General features: G+C 44.4%; 1 protein-coding gene across 1 annotated transcript in view; it reads right to left on the bottom strand.

Moving 5' to 3' along the window:
• Nucleotides 1-19799, bottom strand: part of LOC137615204 (BOS complex subunit NOMO1) — a 71394-nt gene that overhangs the window by 36791 nt on the left and 14804 nt on the right. Inside the window, exons 3-6 of the mRNA XM_068344860.1 lie at nucleotides 15236-15364; nucleotides 14468-14647; nucleotides 7348-7501; nucleotides 6935-7161 (exon numbers count right to left, since the gene is read on the bottom strand). Coding sequence (XP_068200961.1) covers nucleotides 6935-7161; nucleotides 7348-7501; nucleotides 14468-14647; nucleotides 15236-15364 — 690 coding nt within the window. The remainder of the gene's footprint in view (nucleotides 1-6934; nucleotides 7162-7347; nucleotides 7502-14467; nucleotides 14648-15235; nucleotides 15365-19799) is intronic.

The following is a 19799-nucleotide window of genomic DNA, read 5'->3' as shown; positions in this document are numbered from 1 at the left end:
GATCCTTCCTTACAAGAAAGGATCGACTGAGGGGGCCGGGGGTGAAGCCGTCGATGATCCTAAGGAAGACCTTCGCCTAAGGTATGGATCATTCTGCCCAACCGGGCAACTCTGCTGATGCTATGGCATAGAGGTTCAGAGACACTGAATTCGCTGACAGAGACGGCAGGCGCGATATCCTTGGCTACTCACAGAGATTGTGCGGGAATGGGCATCGGGAAGCTGTCATTCGGATGAGTAACCTTAAGCATCCTCCCAGCGAAAAAACCTGCAATCCTAGAGTTCGTGAACTCCTTTTAGGACTATGCCCCCCCCGGGGGAGTCTCCCGTGCCATCTGTTCCTGACAGGAGGAAACTGCAGTTGGACACCTTGTCCCAGTTGTCGTAGCCGATAACTTAGGCCGACGTGGTTGAAAGAAAAGGGAGCTGGAGCCCTGCAGAGTCTGGAAGAAAGCGCCTTGGAGGAGTGAAACCGGAAGTCGATTTACTCCGCACAGCAGATGTTTAAGTCTCTGTCCTTGGGCAAAGACAAAACTCTTCTCAAGGATGGAAGGGTGTCTGAGGTCGTTGACCTCCACAGATGAGACACCCGAAGGAAGCCTTCAGTCAGTGCGTCCAGATGGTAAAACATCGAGCTTGTCCGCAAGTAGATACTTAACGACGAAAGGCCAAGGTGCCTGAGCTCGAGAGGAGGAAAGTACCCTTGATCTTCCTGTAGCTTCCTTGAACCAAACCTCGGGCCGTAACCGAGGAGGGAAAAAACCTGGTAAGCTCCCAGAGGAAGAGGTAAGCAGTCACCCCTTGTCCGATGGAGAAATCTTCAACGGAAAGCCCCCCCGCCAAAAATCCTTCCAGGGCGGGAGAAGGAGAGAGTACTCGTGCAGGAGAGGGGACCCTCGAGACCGACCTCTTGGGAACCAACTTCGCCCTGGGGGAAGTCACCACGAAGTCCACTCCTCTCTTTCTCTTCAGCGTAGGAGAGACAGCCGCTGGTTTGTTACCCTGGCCGGTGAGTGCTGGTTTCATAACCCTCATTAACGCCCGTGCCAGCGGATCAAACCATGTCTGCTGCTCCAAGGACACAGAGTCCGAAATCCTCGCTAAGGTGAAAGGGATCGGGCGATCCTTTGGAGAGGACACGACGGTTCCTGCCTGAAAAGAAGGTGGGAAGAATGCTGTACTGACCTGTCTTCGTCCTGCACTACCAACCTGTGCTTGGATGGAGGTGATCCCGAGTGCCGCCTAGGAGCACGCGTCCCTGCTGCTACCACCGGCTGTGGAATTCGCCGCGAACTATGGTCGCGCGAGGGCGAACGGTCGCGCAAAGGCGAGTGGTCGCGCGGGCGCACAGGCGAGTGGTCGCGCGGGCGCGCAGGCGAGCGTTCGCGAGGGCGCGCAGGCGAGCGATCGCGCGGGCGCGCAGGCGAGCGATCGCGCGGGCGCGCAGGCGAGCGATCGCGCGGGCGCGCCGGCGAGCGATCGCGCGGGCGCGCCGGCGAGCGATCGCGCGGGCGCGCAGGCGAGCGATCGCGCGGGCGCGCAGGCGAGCGATCGCGCGGGCGCGCAGGCGAGCGATCGCGCGGGCGCGCAGGGGAATGGGCGTGACGGCGAGGGATCGTGCTGCCGCGTAGGTGAAGAAGATCGCTGGCGGTAAGCGATGGCGAGCAGCATGTGTAGGTGAATGATCGCGTGATAGGGTGCGATGGTGATCAGCATCCGCAAGAGGGCGAGCGTTCAGGGTTGTGCGATGAGGAGCAGCATGCGTAAGCGGGCAATCGTTCAGGGTTGTGCGATGGCGAGCAGCATGTGTAGGTGAATGATCGCGTGAAAGGGTGCGATGGTGATCAGCATCTGCAGGAGGGCGATCGTTCAGGGTTGTGCGATGAGGAGCAGCATGCGTAAGCGGGCAATCGTTCAGGGTTGTGCGATGGCGAGCAGCATGTGTAGGTGAATGATCGCGTGAAAGGGTGCGATGGTGATCAGCATCTGCAGGAGGGCGATCGTTCAGGGTGGTGCGATGAGGAGCAGCATGCGTAAGCGGGCAATCGTTCAGGGTTGTGCGATGGCGAGCAGCATGCGCAGGTGAATGATCGCGTGAAAGGGTGCGATGGTGATCAGCATCTGCAGGAGGGCGATCGTTCAGGGTGGTGCGATGAGGAGCAGCATGCGTAAGCGGGCAATCGTTCAGGGTTGTGCGATGGCGAGCAGCATGCAGTTGAGGGTCGCGCGATGGCGGTCAGCATCTGCAGTTGAGGGTCGCGCGATGGCGGTCAGCATCTGCAGTTGAGGGTCGCGCGATGGCGGTCAGCATCTGCAGTTGAGGGTCGCGCGATGGCGGTCAGCATCTGCAGTTGAGGGTCGCGCGATGGCGGTCAGCATCTGCAGTTGAGGGTCGCGCGATGGCGGTCAGCATCTGCAGTTGAGGGTCGCGCGATGGCGGTCAGCATCTGCAGTTGAGGGTCGCGCGATGGCGGTCAGCATCTGCAGTTGAGGGTCGCGCGATGGCGGTCAGCATCTGCAGTTGAGGGTCGCGCGATGGCGATCAGCATCCGCAGTTGAGCTAGTAGCTGGCGAACCATGTTCCTTCAGAAGTGTTGGAGAACGTTGGCGTGCCAGCTGTAACACACGTGGGCGATCTGGAGATCGCTGGCGAGCTGATGATCGCTGACGAGCTGACGATCGCTGGCGAGCTGATGATCGCTGACGAGCTGATGATCGCTGACGAGCTGATGATCGCTGACGAGCAGAAGGCTACGCGTGGAAGCCTGCGCAAAGAAGAAGAGTCCTTGACCCCGACCTGAACCGAAGTTCTAGATCGCGAGGGCGAACGTGGGCGCACAGGGCACGTAACAGGAACCACAGGGAAGATCATCTTGAAAGCGCTGACGAACAGGAGAGCGCTGACGAACAGAAGGGCGCGCAGGGAAACCCTGACACGCAAGGGAAGAACCCCCGTGGGGGCAACCCTTTGCCCCGAAGGGATCGTTGTCCGCCGGGAGACTGATGTCCGTCGGAAGACCGCTGTCCGTCGGGAAGACCGTTGTCCGTCGGGAAGACCGTTGCCCGTCGGAAGACGAGATTAGACTGCTGTCCATCTGCACCAAGACGGAAGATCGAGAAAAAGAAGTTGTAGGCTGCAAACGGAGATTCAAAAAGGCGCCTCAAGCACCCTTATAGGGAGATGAGAGGCCCTTACGACGAGGCGGACGGAGGGCCTTACGGCGAGGGAGGCCAACAGCAACAGCAACAGAAGAAACCTCCGAAGAGGAGTCTCTATGAGTGTACTCTCTCGCGAACGAAAGAGAAACACTTCGTGGAAGAGACTGGTCAGCCAGTGACCTAAGAGGGGCAATCCTCCGAAGAGGAGCTCCTGCAGTTGCCCAGCCCCTTGAGCGAAACTGCAGGTGCGACCGCTCAGCACCAAGAGCATAGTCGCACGAAAAAAAGGCAAGAGAAGAACCCCCCAAAAGAGGAAAAGCTCAAGCCTGGACAGGAAAAAACTTCCCTCGGAAGGAAAGTTATCCGCCCAAGGAGGCAAGCCTCCTGACTGTTCTAAAATGAACTGGAGAGCTGTCCGTCGACACGGGAGTACTACCAGTAGAAGGAGACACGCCCCTGACGACAATACAAGGGGGGAGGCAGCAACAGCCGAATCCCCAGGACTCAACCAGACAGCTCACACCGTTGCTATATTACAGAAACGAACTAGATCGGTAACTGTAAAAAAATAAAACAAATAATATTAGTACACATTCATTCCCCCGGGAAGGCTCCGAAGAGGAATCCCGAGGAAAAGGAACAAGAATTACACAACAGGCACGTGCCCTCACAACCACTTACACTCGCGGAAGGAGAGCTGTAACCAAAACAGAATTATAACAATTATAATTATGTAACTATGTAATTATGTAATTTAAAAATGAATGAACACTAAAGAAAAAAACGAAAACCCCGAAAGGAATCGTTCTACAAGCTGAAAAATTAACAACTACAATTAGATTCATAAACTAATTGAGACAAAATGTACGGCGTAGCAACCCCACCCACACGGGAAGGAAGCTACAAGGGCGTAGTAAAACATAGTAAAAGGGTGAACGACCTCAAGAGAGAGAGAGAGAGAAAGACCGAAGTCAAACTCGATCGCAACCCATAAAATTAGGCCGTGGTGGCCTAACTGCCGAGGCCTCCACGTAGATATCGTACACTACACACACACATCTGAAAAGGAAACTTACTTATTTCTATACTCAAATATATATACAAACATGAAAACATGTTTACATATATATTAAGTAAAAGAAAAGTAAGCGATTAAGTAAAGACAAAACAGACAATGGCTGCCAAGCGAGGACCAAGACAGAGACGTCTGTCACAGTCCGAGCCAAAAGTGAAAGTGAGTATTCACCTGTGTGTGAGGGGGAGGAGGGGTAGCTAGCTACCACTCCCCTACCCCCCCGCTAACTAGCGCGGGGGTAATACACCCTCGTTAAATTCTAATGGCTCGCCATTTCAGCTACGCTAAAAGTAATACCCTTTGTAAATAGCGTGGTTTGTATTTCGGTTACGGAACAACTGCTATTTGAAAGGAAAATTTTCAAATTTAATTTGCTATAGTGCTCCCAAACGAAAGTGGCAGCCGAGAGCTTATTTTTTCGCATCGAATCTAAAATATTTCGGTCATTTTATTTGGAGAAGCCCTAAAGCAGGGGATGGATTAAGGTCTTAAAGGCGGGGTAGTTCCGTTGGTCATTATCCCGGATATAGTTCCCTTTTCGGCTATTTTTCCCAGGTGGCCAATGGAAAAGAAATTGGAATAGATCAAGTCTCTAATGCATTTAAACAAGGCGCGCGTGTCTTAATTAATTTTACATCTTTATCTGAGTGAATATGATATACGGCATTATATATATATATATATATACATATATATATATATATATATATATATATATATATATATATATATATATATATATATATATATATATATATACACATATGTATGTGTATATATATATATATATATATATATATATATATATATATATATATATATATATATATATATACACATATGTATGTGTATATATATATATATATATATATATATATATATATATATATATATATATATGTATATATATATATATATGTGTGTGTGTGTATATATATATATGTGTGTGTATATGTATATATTCACATATATATGTATGTATATATATATATACAGTATATATACATACAGTATATATATATACATTATATATATATATATATATATATATATATATATATATATATATATATATATATATATATATATATATATATAAATATGTGTGTGTTTGTGTGTATCTGTTTAAAAGGATTAAAAAAAATTCCAGTGTACTGAAAAACTCTGTTGGTAGAAAAAACCCAGAACGAATCAAATGATTAAGATTTAGAGGTCACCCATTCTCAGAGAAGAACAAGATTAGTTCGCCACGCTAAATCAGTTAATCCGCAAATGTCAAGCTGGGCAAATTTTCTTGTATCCTCACCAAGAGGTCGTGAAGGTACGAAATTATTTGAAATCTATACGAAATATTAAGAAGAACTGTCATTCGACTGCCACTTTCGTTTGGGAGCACTATAATAGTTCAAGGAGTTATATCTTAGCCTATTGCCTAAATTCTTTTGTTTCAAATTTTCCTAAATTTTGCAATATTCTATCAAAAATTATACATTATGGTACCACAGTTCATCCAAATCAAAGCCTAAAAATTATTTTTAAGGAATAATTATGTAATTAACCATGTATTAAGATAGGCAAGATTCCTATTGATATGGATTTGAGTCTGTTTCCACTACACATTTTAGCTGCATTGAGATAGTAACTTCTCCTAGATATTACAGTTACTTTCTATTACAATTCCCTTCTACTATTCTACAGCATTCTTTTTCTAGTATACTTTGTACCTGTTTTTCTCCTAAATATATTTAACCTAAACATTGACATCGATAATAAACACATTGTGCAGCCCTTACTTGAGTGGCAACTATGTTATAAAAATACATAAGCAATCTTATAGATTTACCGGTAGATCGGTTCCAAGTGTAAACCATAAAGTTCTAAATTGCAAAACAAAACTTATAAGTTCAACCTAAGAAATATTTGTGAAAAAAGGAAAGGAATCCAAGTAAAAGTACAACAAAATTAAAAGTAAACTCAGAAGGGAATCCAGGTAAAAGCAAAAAGATATACAAGTAAACTCAGGTCTGCGAGAAATAGAAATTTAGTCATAAGGAACTACAAAAGTTTGTTAAACGTAATTTTGTTACAACTTGGATACTCTTCAAACAAAACTTAAAATTCCGCTTAAGAAATGTTATTTGTGAAAGAAAGAAAAGAATTCTGATAAATGAGAAAAAATACACTGTATTGAAAAATAGAAATTTTTATATTTCATGATAAACGTAGACTTCTAACCAGCTCCGAGAAGTTAGCAATACGAAATAAACTTATATCCATGAGGAAATTTTAAACGACAGCATTTGATCATGAAAAACTACAAAAATGTGTTGATAAAAAATGCTTATGATTAATATACTCACATTACTTTTAAAATACCATGAGAATGTTTAAAAACTATGAGAAATGCTTTTGCTGCTGTGATGAAAGTGTCTACACAAATCACTGCATGAATGTAATAAAACTAGTTCAAAACAAATATGGTCAGACTAAATACATGTCATTGGTTCCCATAATTATTGCCAGTTAAAGGAGGTGACCGATTACCCATTACCATATTAACGATGCTTGACCAGTACTGTACAGTATACCATATTCCTTCCAAACCAAACTAATGCAAGGAACAGGTTGAGCACAAAATACTATGGTTTCTTTTCATCATAAAATATCATTGAAACTGCAACCAGCAATAATATATTTTACCTTAAAGGGTTGTTGGAGAACAACATCGTCGTGGCCAACAGTTACTTCTATTAGTCCGGGAATAACTTCATATTTAGTTGTGTCTGACTCAAAGTAAGGAGTCAATGCATATTCTCCAGGGGCAACAGAAGTAAATCCAAACACGCCATCCTTGCCAGATACAACATGGCATACAACTGTTAAGTCTACAGCACTCTGATATCCCTTCGGACTTCCTTGAATACAGACTGTTCAAAATATGCAAAATAAAAAAAAGTAAAAAATTTAAACATGATGTTCAAATTTAGCTAATAATAAACACTTTAAACAGCCAAGATAATTAAATCTAAATCTACAAATAAAACAAAACTTTTGTAGCATCAAAATTAATCTTAGTTAATTACAGTGATTTTAAGTACAATTAAAACTTTTACCTGGTATTGTGACATCTGCATCTTTAGCATGTAAAACAAAATTAACCCCAGGCGTTGGCTGGTTATCTGTAGTCACACTACCAGAAAGGCTATATCCCCCAACAATAAGAGATGAACCTGCATCTCCATTTTCATCAGCAACCTCAACATCAACCTGAGTATCAAAAGGACAGAAAACAGAGAAAAATGTTATTTTGATAAAATAAATTTTTGAATATACTTACCCGGTGATTATAATAGCTGCAACTCTGTTGCTCGACAGAAAACTAAGGTAAAACTCGCCAGCGATCGCTACACAGGTTGCGGGTGTGCCCAACAGCGCCATCTGTCGTCCAGATACCCAGCTCTCAATGTAAACAAAGACTCAATTTTCTCCTCGTTCCACTGCGTCTCTATTGGGGAGGAAGGGAGGGTCCTTTAATTTATAATCACCGGGTAAGTATATTCAAAAATTTATTTTATTATCAAAATAACATTTTTCAATATTTAACTTGGCCGGTGATTATAATAGCTGATTCACACCCAGGGGGGTGGGTAGAGACCAGCAATATATGTTTACATTAATATGAGCTAAGAGTTTTTATTTCATTTTAGAAGTTATCAAAAATAAAAACAAAATAAATAGGTACCTGGTAAGGAAGTCGACTTGAACAATTACTCTGCCTTTTTAAGTACGTCTTCCTTACGGAGCCTCGCGATCCTCTTAGGATGCTGAGCGACCCCTAGGATCTGAAGTATCAAGGGTTGCAACCCATACAACAGGACCTCATCAAAACCCCTAATCTAGGCGCTCTCAAGAAATGACTTTGACCACCCGCCAAATCAACCAGGATACGAAAGGCTTCTTAGCCTTCCGGACAACCCAAAAAACAACAATAAAAACATTTCAAGAGAAAGATTAAAAGGTTATGGAATTAGGGAATTGTAGTGGTTGAGCCCTCACCCACTACTGCACTCGCTGCTACGAATGGTCCCAGTGTGTAGCAGTCCTCGTAAAGAGACTGGACATCCTTAAGATAAAAAGACGCGAACACTGACTTGCTTCTCCAATAGGTTGCGTCCATTATACTTCGCAGAGATCTATTTTGTTTAAAGGCCACGAGAGTTGCGACAGCTCTAACTTCATGTGTCCTTACCTTCAGCAAAGCTTGGTCTTCCTGACTCAGATGGGAATGAGCCTCTCGTATTAACAGTCTGATAAAATAGGATAAGGCATTCTTTGACATAGGCAAAGATGGTTTCTTAACAGAACACCATAAAGCTTCAGACAGGCCTCGTAAAGGTTTAGTTCGTTTTAAATAGAACTTAAGAGCTCTCACAGGGCATAAGACTCTTTCTAGTTCATTGCCAACCATATTCGATAAGCTTGGAATATCGAACGATTTCGGCCAAGGTCGAGAAGGCAGCTCGTTTTTGGCTAGAAAACCAAGTTGTAGAGAACATGTAGCCTTTTCTGATGAAAATCCGATGTTCTTGCTGAAGGCATGAATCTCACTGACTCTTTTAGCTGTGGCTAAGCATACCAGGAAAAGAGTCTTTAAGGTGAGATCTTTCAGGGAGGCTGATTGTAGCGGCTCGAACCTGTCTGACATGAGGAATCTTAGTACCACGTCTAAATTCCAACCAGGTGTAACCAAACGACGCTCCTTCGTGGTCTCAAAAGACTTAAGGAGGTCCTGTAGATCTTTATTGTTGGAAAGATCTAAGCCTCTGTGACGGAAGACTGATGCCAACATGCTTCTGTAACCCTTGATAGTGGGAGCTGAAAGTGATCGTTCTTTCCTCAGGTATAAGAGGAAGTCAGCTATTTGAGTTACAGAGGTACTGGTCGAGGATACAGATACTGACTTGCACCAGTTTCGGAAGACATCCCACTTCGATTGGTAGACTCTAAGGGTGGATGTTCTCCTTGCTCTAGCAATCGCCCTGGCTGCCTCCTTCGAAAAGCCTCTAGCTCTCGAGAGTCTTTCGATAGTCTGAAGGCAGTCAGACGAAGAGCGTGGAGGCTTTGGTGTACCTTCTTTACGTGTGGCTGACGTAGAAGGTCCACCCTTAGAGGAAGAGTTCTGGGAACGTCTACTAGCCATCGAAGTACCTCGGTGAACCATTCTCTCGCGGGCCAGAGGGGAGCAACTAGCGTCAACCTTGTCCCTTCGTGAGAGGCGAACTTCTGCAGTACCTTGTTGACAATCTTGAACGGTGGGAATGCATATAGATCTAGATGTGACCAATCTAGGAGAAAGGCATCTATATGAACTGCTGTTGGGTCCGGGATTGGTGAGCAATATATTGGGAGCCTCTTGGTCATCGAGGTTGCAAAGAGATCTATGGTTGGCTGGCCCCAAGTGGCCCAAAGTCTCTTGCATACATCCTTGTGGAGGGTCCATTCTGTTGGAATTACTTGTCCCTTCCGACTGAGACAATCTGCCATGACATTCAAGTTGCCTTGGATGAACCTCGTTACTAGCGATATGTTTAGACCTTTTGACCAGGTGAGCAGGTCCCTTGCGATCTCGTACAACGTCAGTGAGTGGGTCCCTCCTTGCTTGGAGATGTACGCCAAAGCCGTGGTGTTGTCCGAGTTCACCTCCACCACTTTGCCTTGAAGGAGAGACCTGAAGCTTTTCAAGGCCAGATGTACTGCCAGTAGCTCCTTGCAGTTGATATGCATTGTCCTTTGACTCGAGTTCCATATTCCCGAGCATTCCCGACCATCTAATGTCGCGCCCCAGCCTACGTCCGATGCGTCCGAGAAGAGAACGTGGTTGGGAGTCTGAACAGCCAGGGGCAGACCCTCTCTGAGGCTGATACTGTCCTTCCACCACGTCAGGCAAGACTTCATCTTCTCGGAAATGGGGATCGAGACCGCTTCTAGCGTCTTGTCCTTTTTCCAGTGAAATGCTAGGTGATATTGAAGAGGACGGAGGTGTAGTCTTCCTAATGACACAAACTGTTCCAGGGATGATAGCGTCCCTATCAGACTCATCCACTTCCTGACTGAACATCGTTCCTTCTTCAGCATGTTCTGGATGCATAACTGGGCTTGGCTTGTTCTGGGGGCCGACGGAAAAGCCCGAAAAGCTAGACTGTGAATCTCCATCCCTAAATACACAATAGTTTGGGATGGGACCACTTGTGACTTTTCCATATTGACAAGGAGACCCAATTCCTTGGTCAGATCTAGAGTCCACTTTAGATCCTTCAGACAGCGACGACTGGAAGAAGCTCTGAGAAGCCAGTCGTCCAAATAGAGGGAGGCTCGGATGTCCGCTAAATGAAGGAATTTGGCTACATTCCTCATCAGCCTCGTAAACACAAGAGGAGCTGTGCTTAGGCCAAAGCACAGGGCTTGAAACTGGTAGACAACCCTTTCGAAAACGAATCTCAGAAAAGGTTGGGAGTCCGGGTGGATGGGGACGTGGAAGTAGGCGTTCCTTAGGTCTAAAGAGACCATCCAGTCTTCCCTTCTGACCGCTGCTAGAACCGACTTTGTGGTCTCCATGGAGAACGTCTGCTTTGTGACAAAGACATTCAGCGCACTGACGTCTAGCACCGGCCTCCACCCTCCTGTCTTCTTTGACACCAAGAAGAGGCGGTTGTAGAATCCCGGGGTTTGATGGTCCAAGACTTTGACTACCGCTCCCTTCTCTAGTAAGAGAGACACTTCCTGTTTCAATGCTCGTCTCTTGTCTTCCTCTCTGTACCTGGGAGAGAGATCGATGGGAGACGTTGCTAGAGGGGGTTTTCGTACAAACGGGATCTTGTACCCCTCTCTGAGCAACTTCACAGATTGTGCATCTGCGCCTCTCTTTTCCCAGGTCTGAAGAAGTTCTTGAGTCTGGCTCCCACTGCTGTCTGAAGAAGCTGGCAGTCAGACTCTGCCCTTAAAGGACTTGGTTCCTTTCTTCTTTCCTCGTTTCCCTTCGGCACGAGCACCTCCTCTGCTGGAGGCTCTGCCACGAAAGGGCGGAATAAAACGGGACGCTGGAGTGTCCATCCTTGGTCTAGCTGACAAGGTAGGCAAAGGGGTGGCTTTGCGAGCTGAGGACGCAACAAGATCGTGAGTATCCTTCTGTATCAAAGAAGCGGCAATTTCCTTAATCAGGTCTTCTGGAAAAAGGCACTTGGAAAGCGGAGCAAACAGAAGTTCGGATCTCTGGCATGGTGTAACTCCAGCTGAAAGGAATGAGCATAGGTTTTCACGCTTCTTAAGGACTCCGGACACAAATGATGCAGCAAGCTCATTAGACCCATCACGTACGGCCTTGTCCATGCAGGACATAATGAGCAAGGAAGTCTCCTTCTCTGTCGGAGAGATCTTTCTGCTTAGAGCTCCTAGACACCAGTCTAAGAAGTTAAACACTTCGAAGGCTCTAAAGATACCTTTCAGCAGGTGGTCCAGGTCCGAAGATGACCAGCATATCTTTGAGCGTCTCATGGCAAGGCGGCGGGGAGAGTCTACTAGGCTTGAGAAGTCGCCCTGGGCAGAGGGAGGAACTCCCAAGCCGAGAACTTCTCCCGTGGCATACCAGACGCTCGATCTAGAAGAGAGTCTAGCAGGGGGAAACGTAAAAGCTGTCTTCCCTAAACTCTTCTTGGACTGCAGCCATTCTCCTATCACACGCAAAGCTCTCTTGGACGAGCGTGCGAGGACGAGTCTAGTAAAGGCAGGAGTGGATGACGGCATGCCTAACACAAACTCTGACGGAGGAGAACGCGGAGCCACAGAAACAAACTGGTCCGGAAACATCTCTTTGAACAGGGCCAAAACTTTCCTAAAGTCCAAAGAGGGTTGCGTAGACTTAGGCTCGTCCAGTTCTGAATGCGGTTCATCTACGTGTGCAGCAACATCATCATCAGAAAGTCCCTCATCCGATAACTGATGAGGGAACGGCAACGGAGTGGGTAACGGCTGGTAAGCTGAGTCCGGTCGCACGGGTGCATGCGTGACTGAGCCGGACGCAACGTCATGGAACTGTTGCCCAGTCTGTGAGCTGGCAACAACCATAGCAGCGCGGGGACGCACAGCGTCTACTCCAGACTGTCTGGACTGATGTGGGTGAGCAGTGGCAACCACACTGGGTTGCGGAGGTTGACGCACCGCGTCAAAACAAAACAACTCTGACGGTTGTTGAACCTCACGAACGTCAACGGAGACCTCCGTGCGTCGCTGAACGTCAACATGCGGCTGGCAGATCACACTGGAACGCATGGGTGGCGGAACTCTCTCAACTGGTGTGCGTGAGAAGGTTACCTCAGCGTCCACCGGACGCACAACCGATCGTGTGGGCGGTTGTAGGCAAGGAGCTGCACTAGCTGGTGCGGCAGCAACCTTCTCCGCACGAAAGTCCTGCATAAGAGACGTTAGCTGAGACTGCATGTCTTGCAGTAGAGACCACTTAGGGTCTACAGGAGCAGGTGCGGCGACAGACGGTGTAACTGTCTGAAGCGGTACCGCTTTGCCTCTCTTAGGAGGAGAGCAGTCATCGGATGACTGCAGCGAGTCCGAACTGACCCAGTGGCTACAACTGGGCCGTTGGACTTGTGCGGAAGGGACCGACTTGCGCTTTAACGGTCGTGAGACCTTGGTCCAGGGTTTCTTGCGAGAAACACCTTCCGAAGACGAGGTATATATGGGCTCTCTCGTCTTAGTTAGGCAGGGGCGATCTTGGGTAGATACGCCCGATACCACGGAGGGAACGTCTGTTCGCTGATTAAAGCCTCTCGAACCCATTTGTCGTACGACATTGCTTCTCCCCTGGACTTGGGAGCTTGCAAGAGGTCCCGGACTAGGAGGACGACAGGCACGAACAGACGAACCCTCAAGCGCAATACTATCCACAACACTATTACTCACTTTAACACTTCCCACTGCACTTTTGCACTTCAGCTCCTTCACATCCGCCATAAGTTGATTACGGTCACTAGCAAGGGACTCAACTCTCTCACCCAGAGCTTGGATGGCACGCATCATATCAGCCATCGAAGGTTCCTGAGTGCCAGGAGGGGGATTACTGTAGGAGCAACCACTACAGGGGAAGGAATAGGTTGTGGGGCATGAGGAGAGGAAATATCGATAGAACGAGAGGAACTTCTCCTAACTCTATCTCTCTCTAGCCTACGTGTATACTTTTGGAATTCGATAAAATCGAATTCCGAAAGCCCAACGCACTCCTCACACCGATCTTCCAATTGACAGGTTTTATCCCGACAATTGGAACAAACAGTGTGAGGGTCGATAGAAGCCTTCGGAAGACGCCTTGAACAGTCCCTAGCATTGCACTTCCTAAATTTTGGGACTTGTGAAGGGTCAGCCATTTTGAATTGGTCAAAGGGGAATTCAAAAAACTATCAAAAAGTCATCAACAAAGAATCCGTTATCAAAAAGAGTTCAAGGATTTGTGAAGAGAAACCTTGCACAGCGAAAGCTCAAAACTAGAATAATGTACTTCACCAATTAGTTGTGAAAAAACTCCAGTTTAGCAACAGCGAGTAAGTACGTCTTGTCGTTAGCACGACAGAGAGAAAATTGAGTCTTTGTTTACATTGAGTACTGGGTATCTGGACGACAGATGGCGCTGTTGGGCACACCCGCAACCTGTGTAGCGATCGCTGGCGAGTTTTACCTTAGAGTTTTCTGTCGAGCAACAGAGTTGCAGCTATTATAATCACCGGCTAAGTTAAATATTGAAAAAAAAGTTATTCATTAAGAAAAATCTTCCCTAAACAATCCTCAATGATGCTCCATCAATATTTCCAATATTTTCAAAAGCAACAAAACTTAAAATTAATATAGAAGCTACTTCAAAATCTCAATCTATGAGACTAAGCTATACTGGAAGATATCACTAATGCAAGAGAAAAAATCTAGAAATAGAGAAAGAGAAATAAGAATTAATATCATCATAATCAAAGATCACTACTTTAGACACATGAATCACATTCCTAGATTGCCAAGTCTAGAACAGAAAACTATTTATCTAAAAATTCTAACAAGTCTTAAAATACTGTTTTTTTCCACACATACACAAAAGGAACAATAAGAATAAGTGTATCAAACCAAAAACTTACACATCTAATATAAATTAATGTTACTGCATACATACAGTACACTACTTACACGGTCATTTAACAATGTCCACGTAGGATGTGATGCAACAACAGTGAACTTTCCAGATGATAAGGGAGTGAATACGTAAGATCCACCATCAATTGTTTCTGTTGTTTGGATAACTGTATCCCCTCTGAAGAGGGACACTGTTACTCCTTTAGGACCAGAATCACACCCGGCACTAATAACCTGACCATTTGAAAGATCAAATGACAAGCTTTTAGAAAATTAGTTTTTAAAAAAATATCTACTGTCATCATCAATGTTTTACACGGCAGTTTTATCAAGTGAAAAAGTTAAATTTCATCAGTAAAGGGACATATCTTGCTAATTCAAATAAAATACTAGTGAACAAATGCCGTTATCTCTATTGCTGTGCTGAAAATTTTCATTTTTTATTTTTTAGCATTACGGGGTAATGCAGTTAGTTGGCATTTCTTCCATTAATAACTTATGATTCAAAAGTAAGATTTGTTGAAATAATTTTCATTACTGTACTGTGCATTGCAGGGTATTAAAAAAAGTCAGGAACTACACAGGGGGAAAAATAAACTTATTAATTACATAGGTGGTTCCAGACTGGCAAGACACCCTTTATGTCACTGTTGTTCTTAAATTAGACAGACAGAATGTTAGTAAGGTCTCTAATTAGTAAACAGGCTCTATACTTTGTCAATTTTCAGAAACATCAATGAGACATTTTTATAACTACATTACATAAAAACTACGAACAAACATTTTTCAAAAGAAAATATTTGGTAGGATGAAACCACAAACCTTGCCAATAACAGCAAAACCCTGAAAGTGGAAGTTAATGTCTTTTCCCAGACTACAATCGTCAGTCTCTCCATCAACTTTCAGCGAAACGGAATCTGGTTTGAAACTCCACCCGGATGGTGGGGATACCTATAAAGGAAAAAAAAAGGATACAGTACATGTAATCAGCATCACTTAAATAACATACGGTAATCTTTCCTACACACTAAGCTTTAAAACATAATACAGGTATTATACTGTAATTTATAACTATTTGAAAACCATCAATTCAAGGGTAAAATTTTAAAATTAACACAGTGCAGTAACCTGTTCAATGTCATTTCAGTTACCAAATGAACATAATTGGAATACCAGTTAAAAGTTGAATATTCATATACTTTACACCATCTACCTTTGAAAAAAAAAAAATGGACGACAGCTCAAAGAGTTTTAGATTTTTAATTTCACTTTTCATTGGTCATCGTCATTTTAATGCCAAATTTTTCCTTTATGGGGTTACATGTGATATGAATCCTTGAAGAGCTTTTCATCAAGAGCACTTGCTGTGCGCATTCCAATTTGGTCTGTGTTCCTGTCTACATCCTTTTGTTGTTCTCTATCTTTCAACTGGTACATCCTTTTGCTATTTTCTATCTTAAAACAAGTACTTCCATAAAATAAAATGCTTTTCTGAATAGTTTCCTCATCTCCATTCCTCACACATACAACCATTCTCAATCCTTGAAATTTCTATCAACTTCCTAGCCCTTGGACATGTTACACCAGCAATTTCATTTGTCAAATAATTTTCTAAAGTTTCAATACTCCATTGACTACTCATATCTTTTCAGTCTCCCATTGCCATTGATTTCTGCTCTGTTTACTAATGGGATACTTCTGTTTGCACTCAGACTAGAATCTTTCCACTTCACCCAAGTTATTACGACCGTCTTACCTTCTGCACATTCTCATTCAAGGAATCAAAATTTTCTTGCTACATGTACATATTGAAATCCAGAGATTCTTTTTGGACATTCCATTTTTGTGAACATCCATTACATCAAATGCACAGTGCTCAATAATCTTATACCAACATCTGTCTCAAAGCACCAACATGGCCACATTCCCGACTACTTTTCCCTTGGCTTCCTCTCCTGTCGGCAGAGGCTTTAATAAATTTCATCTTACTCATGTTGATTTCCAATACAGTACTCTCTTCAATCTTATAAACATTTCAACAATCTTTTCCTCTGAATCTGCTGCAAACATACAACTAAATGCATGAAGCAACTCTCCAAGACTTTCAATACGTGTTTCCTCCACTACTAAGATAAAAGGACTTAAAAGCCGATTCCTTGATGAATACCACAATTTCCTTCAATTATCTTTATATTGCTCATACCATCTTCATTCAAGAGCTTGTTATGGTACACTAACAGCACTAATCTAAGTGTGTTCTGGAGAATGGAGTTCTCATAGTTAAAACCCTATAAAACAAAGATGTTTTCTAGCCTTCTTTTTTTTCCAATCCAATTTTCCAATTCTTTTTTCAAAATATTACTCAACATAAAACTTCTATGGACGTTTGGAATTTTAGGATGCTTTGAAGCTTGTCTTGGAGAGATGACAGATCTCAAATTATTGAATTAATTTCAAAGGCAAATAAAATATATTTTGTTTAAGTGGTCATTCATCATTATTACATTCTTCAAGCCATTAAGGCCTTTCCATCCCTGACTTTTATATTAACCTCATATATGGAGTGTCTCATATTCTATATCCTTCAACATGCAACCAACCAATCGCTTCATGGTTAACTCCACTTTTACTCTTCTCTTCCTTGTTTTCTTCAAGCTTAAGCATTGGGTTACTAGTGCCAGTGACCACTACATCTGAATTACAGAAAACTACTTGGAAGAATGACTTGAACTTGCAAGGTAGTCCTGTCAAAAAGAGCTCGGGTCAAAAGATGGAGAGGACCCAATTCATGTCTAACCCAAAATAGGGAAAAGCTAATTAAAATGATATTTTAATTATAAAATAAATTTTTGAATATACTTACCCGGTGAATATATAATAGGTGAGCCTCCGGCGGCTCGACAGAAAAAACACAAAAACTCGCGAGCGATCGCTATGAAGGTTGCGGGTGTGCCCACTGGCGCCAACTATCGGCCAGATACCGCATATACGTGTAAACAGACCCAATTCTTCTCATCCCGCTGGGTCTCTATCTTTAATTTATATATTCACCGGGTAAGTATATTCAAAAATTTATTTTATAATTAAAATATCATTTTTAAATATTTAACTTAGCCGGTGAATATATAATAGCTGATTCACACCCATGGTGGTGGGTAGAGACCAGAGTTAATAAAGTTTACAGCGTATATGCTCAGAGTTTTTGACAGTTATATCATAACAAAACCCAAATATATATAGGTACCTGGTAAGGAAGTTGACTTAGACGATTACTCTGCCTTGTTTGTCTGTCTTCCTCACGAAGCCCAGCGATCCTCTTAGGATGCTGAAAGACTCCCAGGAGCTGAAGTATCAAGGGTTGCAACCCATACAACAGGACCTCATCAAACCCCTAATCTGGGCGCTCTCAAGAAATGACATTTGACCACCCGCCAAATCAAAAAAGGATGCGAAAGGCTTCTTAGCCTTCCGTACAACCCAATTAAAAAACATTTCAAGAGCAGATTAAAAGGATATTGGAATTAAGGGAATGTAGTGGTAGAACCCTTACCCACTACTGCACTCGCTGTAACGAATGGACCCAGTGTGTAGCAGTCCTCGTAAAGAGTCTGGACATCTTTTAAGTAAAATGACGCGAATACCGACTTGCTTCTCCAAACGGTCGCGTCCATAATACTTTGCAGAGATCTATTTTGCTTAAAGGCCACGGAAGTTGCCATAGCTCTTACTTCGTGCGTCTTAACCTTAAGCAAGCATCGGTCTTTTTCATTCAAATGAGAATGAGCCTCTCATATTAAAAATCTGATAAAATATGACAAAGCATTCTTTGACATAGGCAATGATGGTTTCTTAACTGAGCACCATAATGCCTCAGATCCACCTCGTAAGGACTTAGTACGAGCTAAGTAGAACTTAAGAGCTCTAACTGGACACAGCACTCTTTCAAGTTCGTTGCCTACGATCTCTGACAGGCAAGGTATATCAAATGACTTAGGCCAAGGACGAGAAGGCAGTTCATTTTTGGCCAGGAAACCAAGTTGAAGTGAACATGTGGCTTTTTCTGTAGAAAAGCCGATGTTCTTACTGAAGGCATGAAATTTCACTGACCCTTTAAGCCGAAGCCAAGCACACTAGGAAAAGCGTCTTGAGGGTGAGATCCTTCAGGGAGGCTGAAAGTAATGGCTCAAACCTGTCTGACATGAGGAACCTTAGGACCACGTCTAAGTTCCATCCAGGAGTTGCCAAACGAAGTTCCTTAGAGGTCTCGAAAGACTTAAGGAGATCTTGGAGATCTTTATTGTTGGAAAGATCTAAGCCTCTATGACGAAAGACCGAAGCCAACATGCTCCTGTAGCCCTTAATCGTGGGAGCTGAGAGGGAGCGAACATTTCTCAGATGTAAAAGAAAATCTCCGATTTGGGCTACAGAGGTACTGGAAGAGGACACAGATGCTGGCTTGCACCAGTCTCGAAAGACTTCCCACTTCGACTGGTATACTCTGATGGTAGAAGCTCTCCTAGCTCTCGCACTCGCACTGGCTGCCTCCTTCGAAAAGCCTCGAGCTCTTGAGAGTCTCTCGATAGTCTGAAGGCAGTCAGACGAAGCGCGGGGAGGCTTTGATGAACATTCTTTACGTGGGCTGACGTAAGAGATCTACCCTTAGAGGAAGACTTCTTGGAATGTCTACCAGCCATTGAAGTACCTCGGTGAACCACTCTCTCGCGGGCCAGAGGGTAGCAACCAACGTCAACCTTGTCCCTTCGTGAGAGGCGAACTTCTGCAGTACCTTGTTTACTATCTTGAATGGTGGGAATGCATATAAGTCCAGATGAGACCAATCCAGTAGAAACGCGTCTATGTGCATTGCTTCTGGATCTAGGACTGGTGAGCAATAGATTGGTAACCTTTTGGTCAACGAGGTGGCAAAGAGGTCTATGGTGGGTTGACCCCAAGTAGCCCAAAGACTCTTGCCCACGTCCTTGTGGAGGGTCCATTCCGTGGGTATCACCTGACCCCTCCGACTGAGACAGTCTGCCAAGACGTTCAAGTCCCCCTGGATGAATCTCGTCAACAGGGAGATGCCTCGATTTCTTGACCATATGAGAAGGTCCCTTGCGATCTCGTACAGCGTGAGGGAGTGTGTGCCTCCTTGCTTGGAGATGTACACCAAAGCTGTGGTGTTGTCTGAGTTGACCTCTACCACTTTGTTTCGAAGAAAGCTTTTGAATTTCATCAAGGCCGAGTGGACTGCTAATAGCTCCTTGCCGTTGATGTGCATGCTCTTCTGACTTGAGGTCCACAGACCCGAGCATTCCCGACCGTCAAGGGTCGCACCCCAACCCAAATCCGACGCGTCTGAGAACAACACGTGGTTTGGGTTCTTGAC

Source organism: Palaemon carinicauda, chromosome 21 (genome assembly GCF_036898095.1).
Source record: "Palaemon carinicauda isolate YSFRI2023 chromosome 21, ASM3689809v2, whole genome shotgun sequence".
NCBI classification, from domain to species: domain Eukaryota; kingdom Metazoa; phylum Arthropoda; class Malacostraca; order Decapoda; family Palaemonidae; genus Palaemon; species Palaemon carinicauda.
Note: the sequence above shows the minus strand (reverse complement) of the source record. Positions and strands in the feature narration are given on the sequence as shown.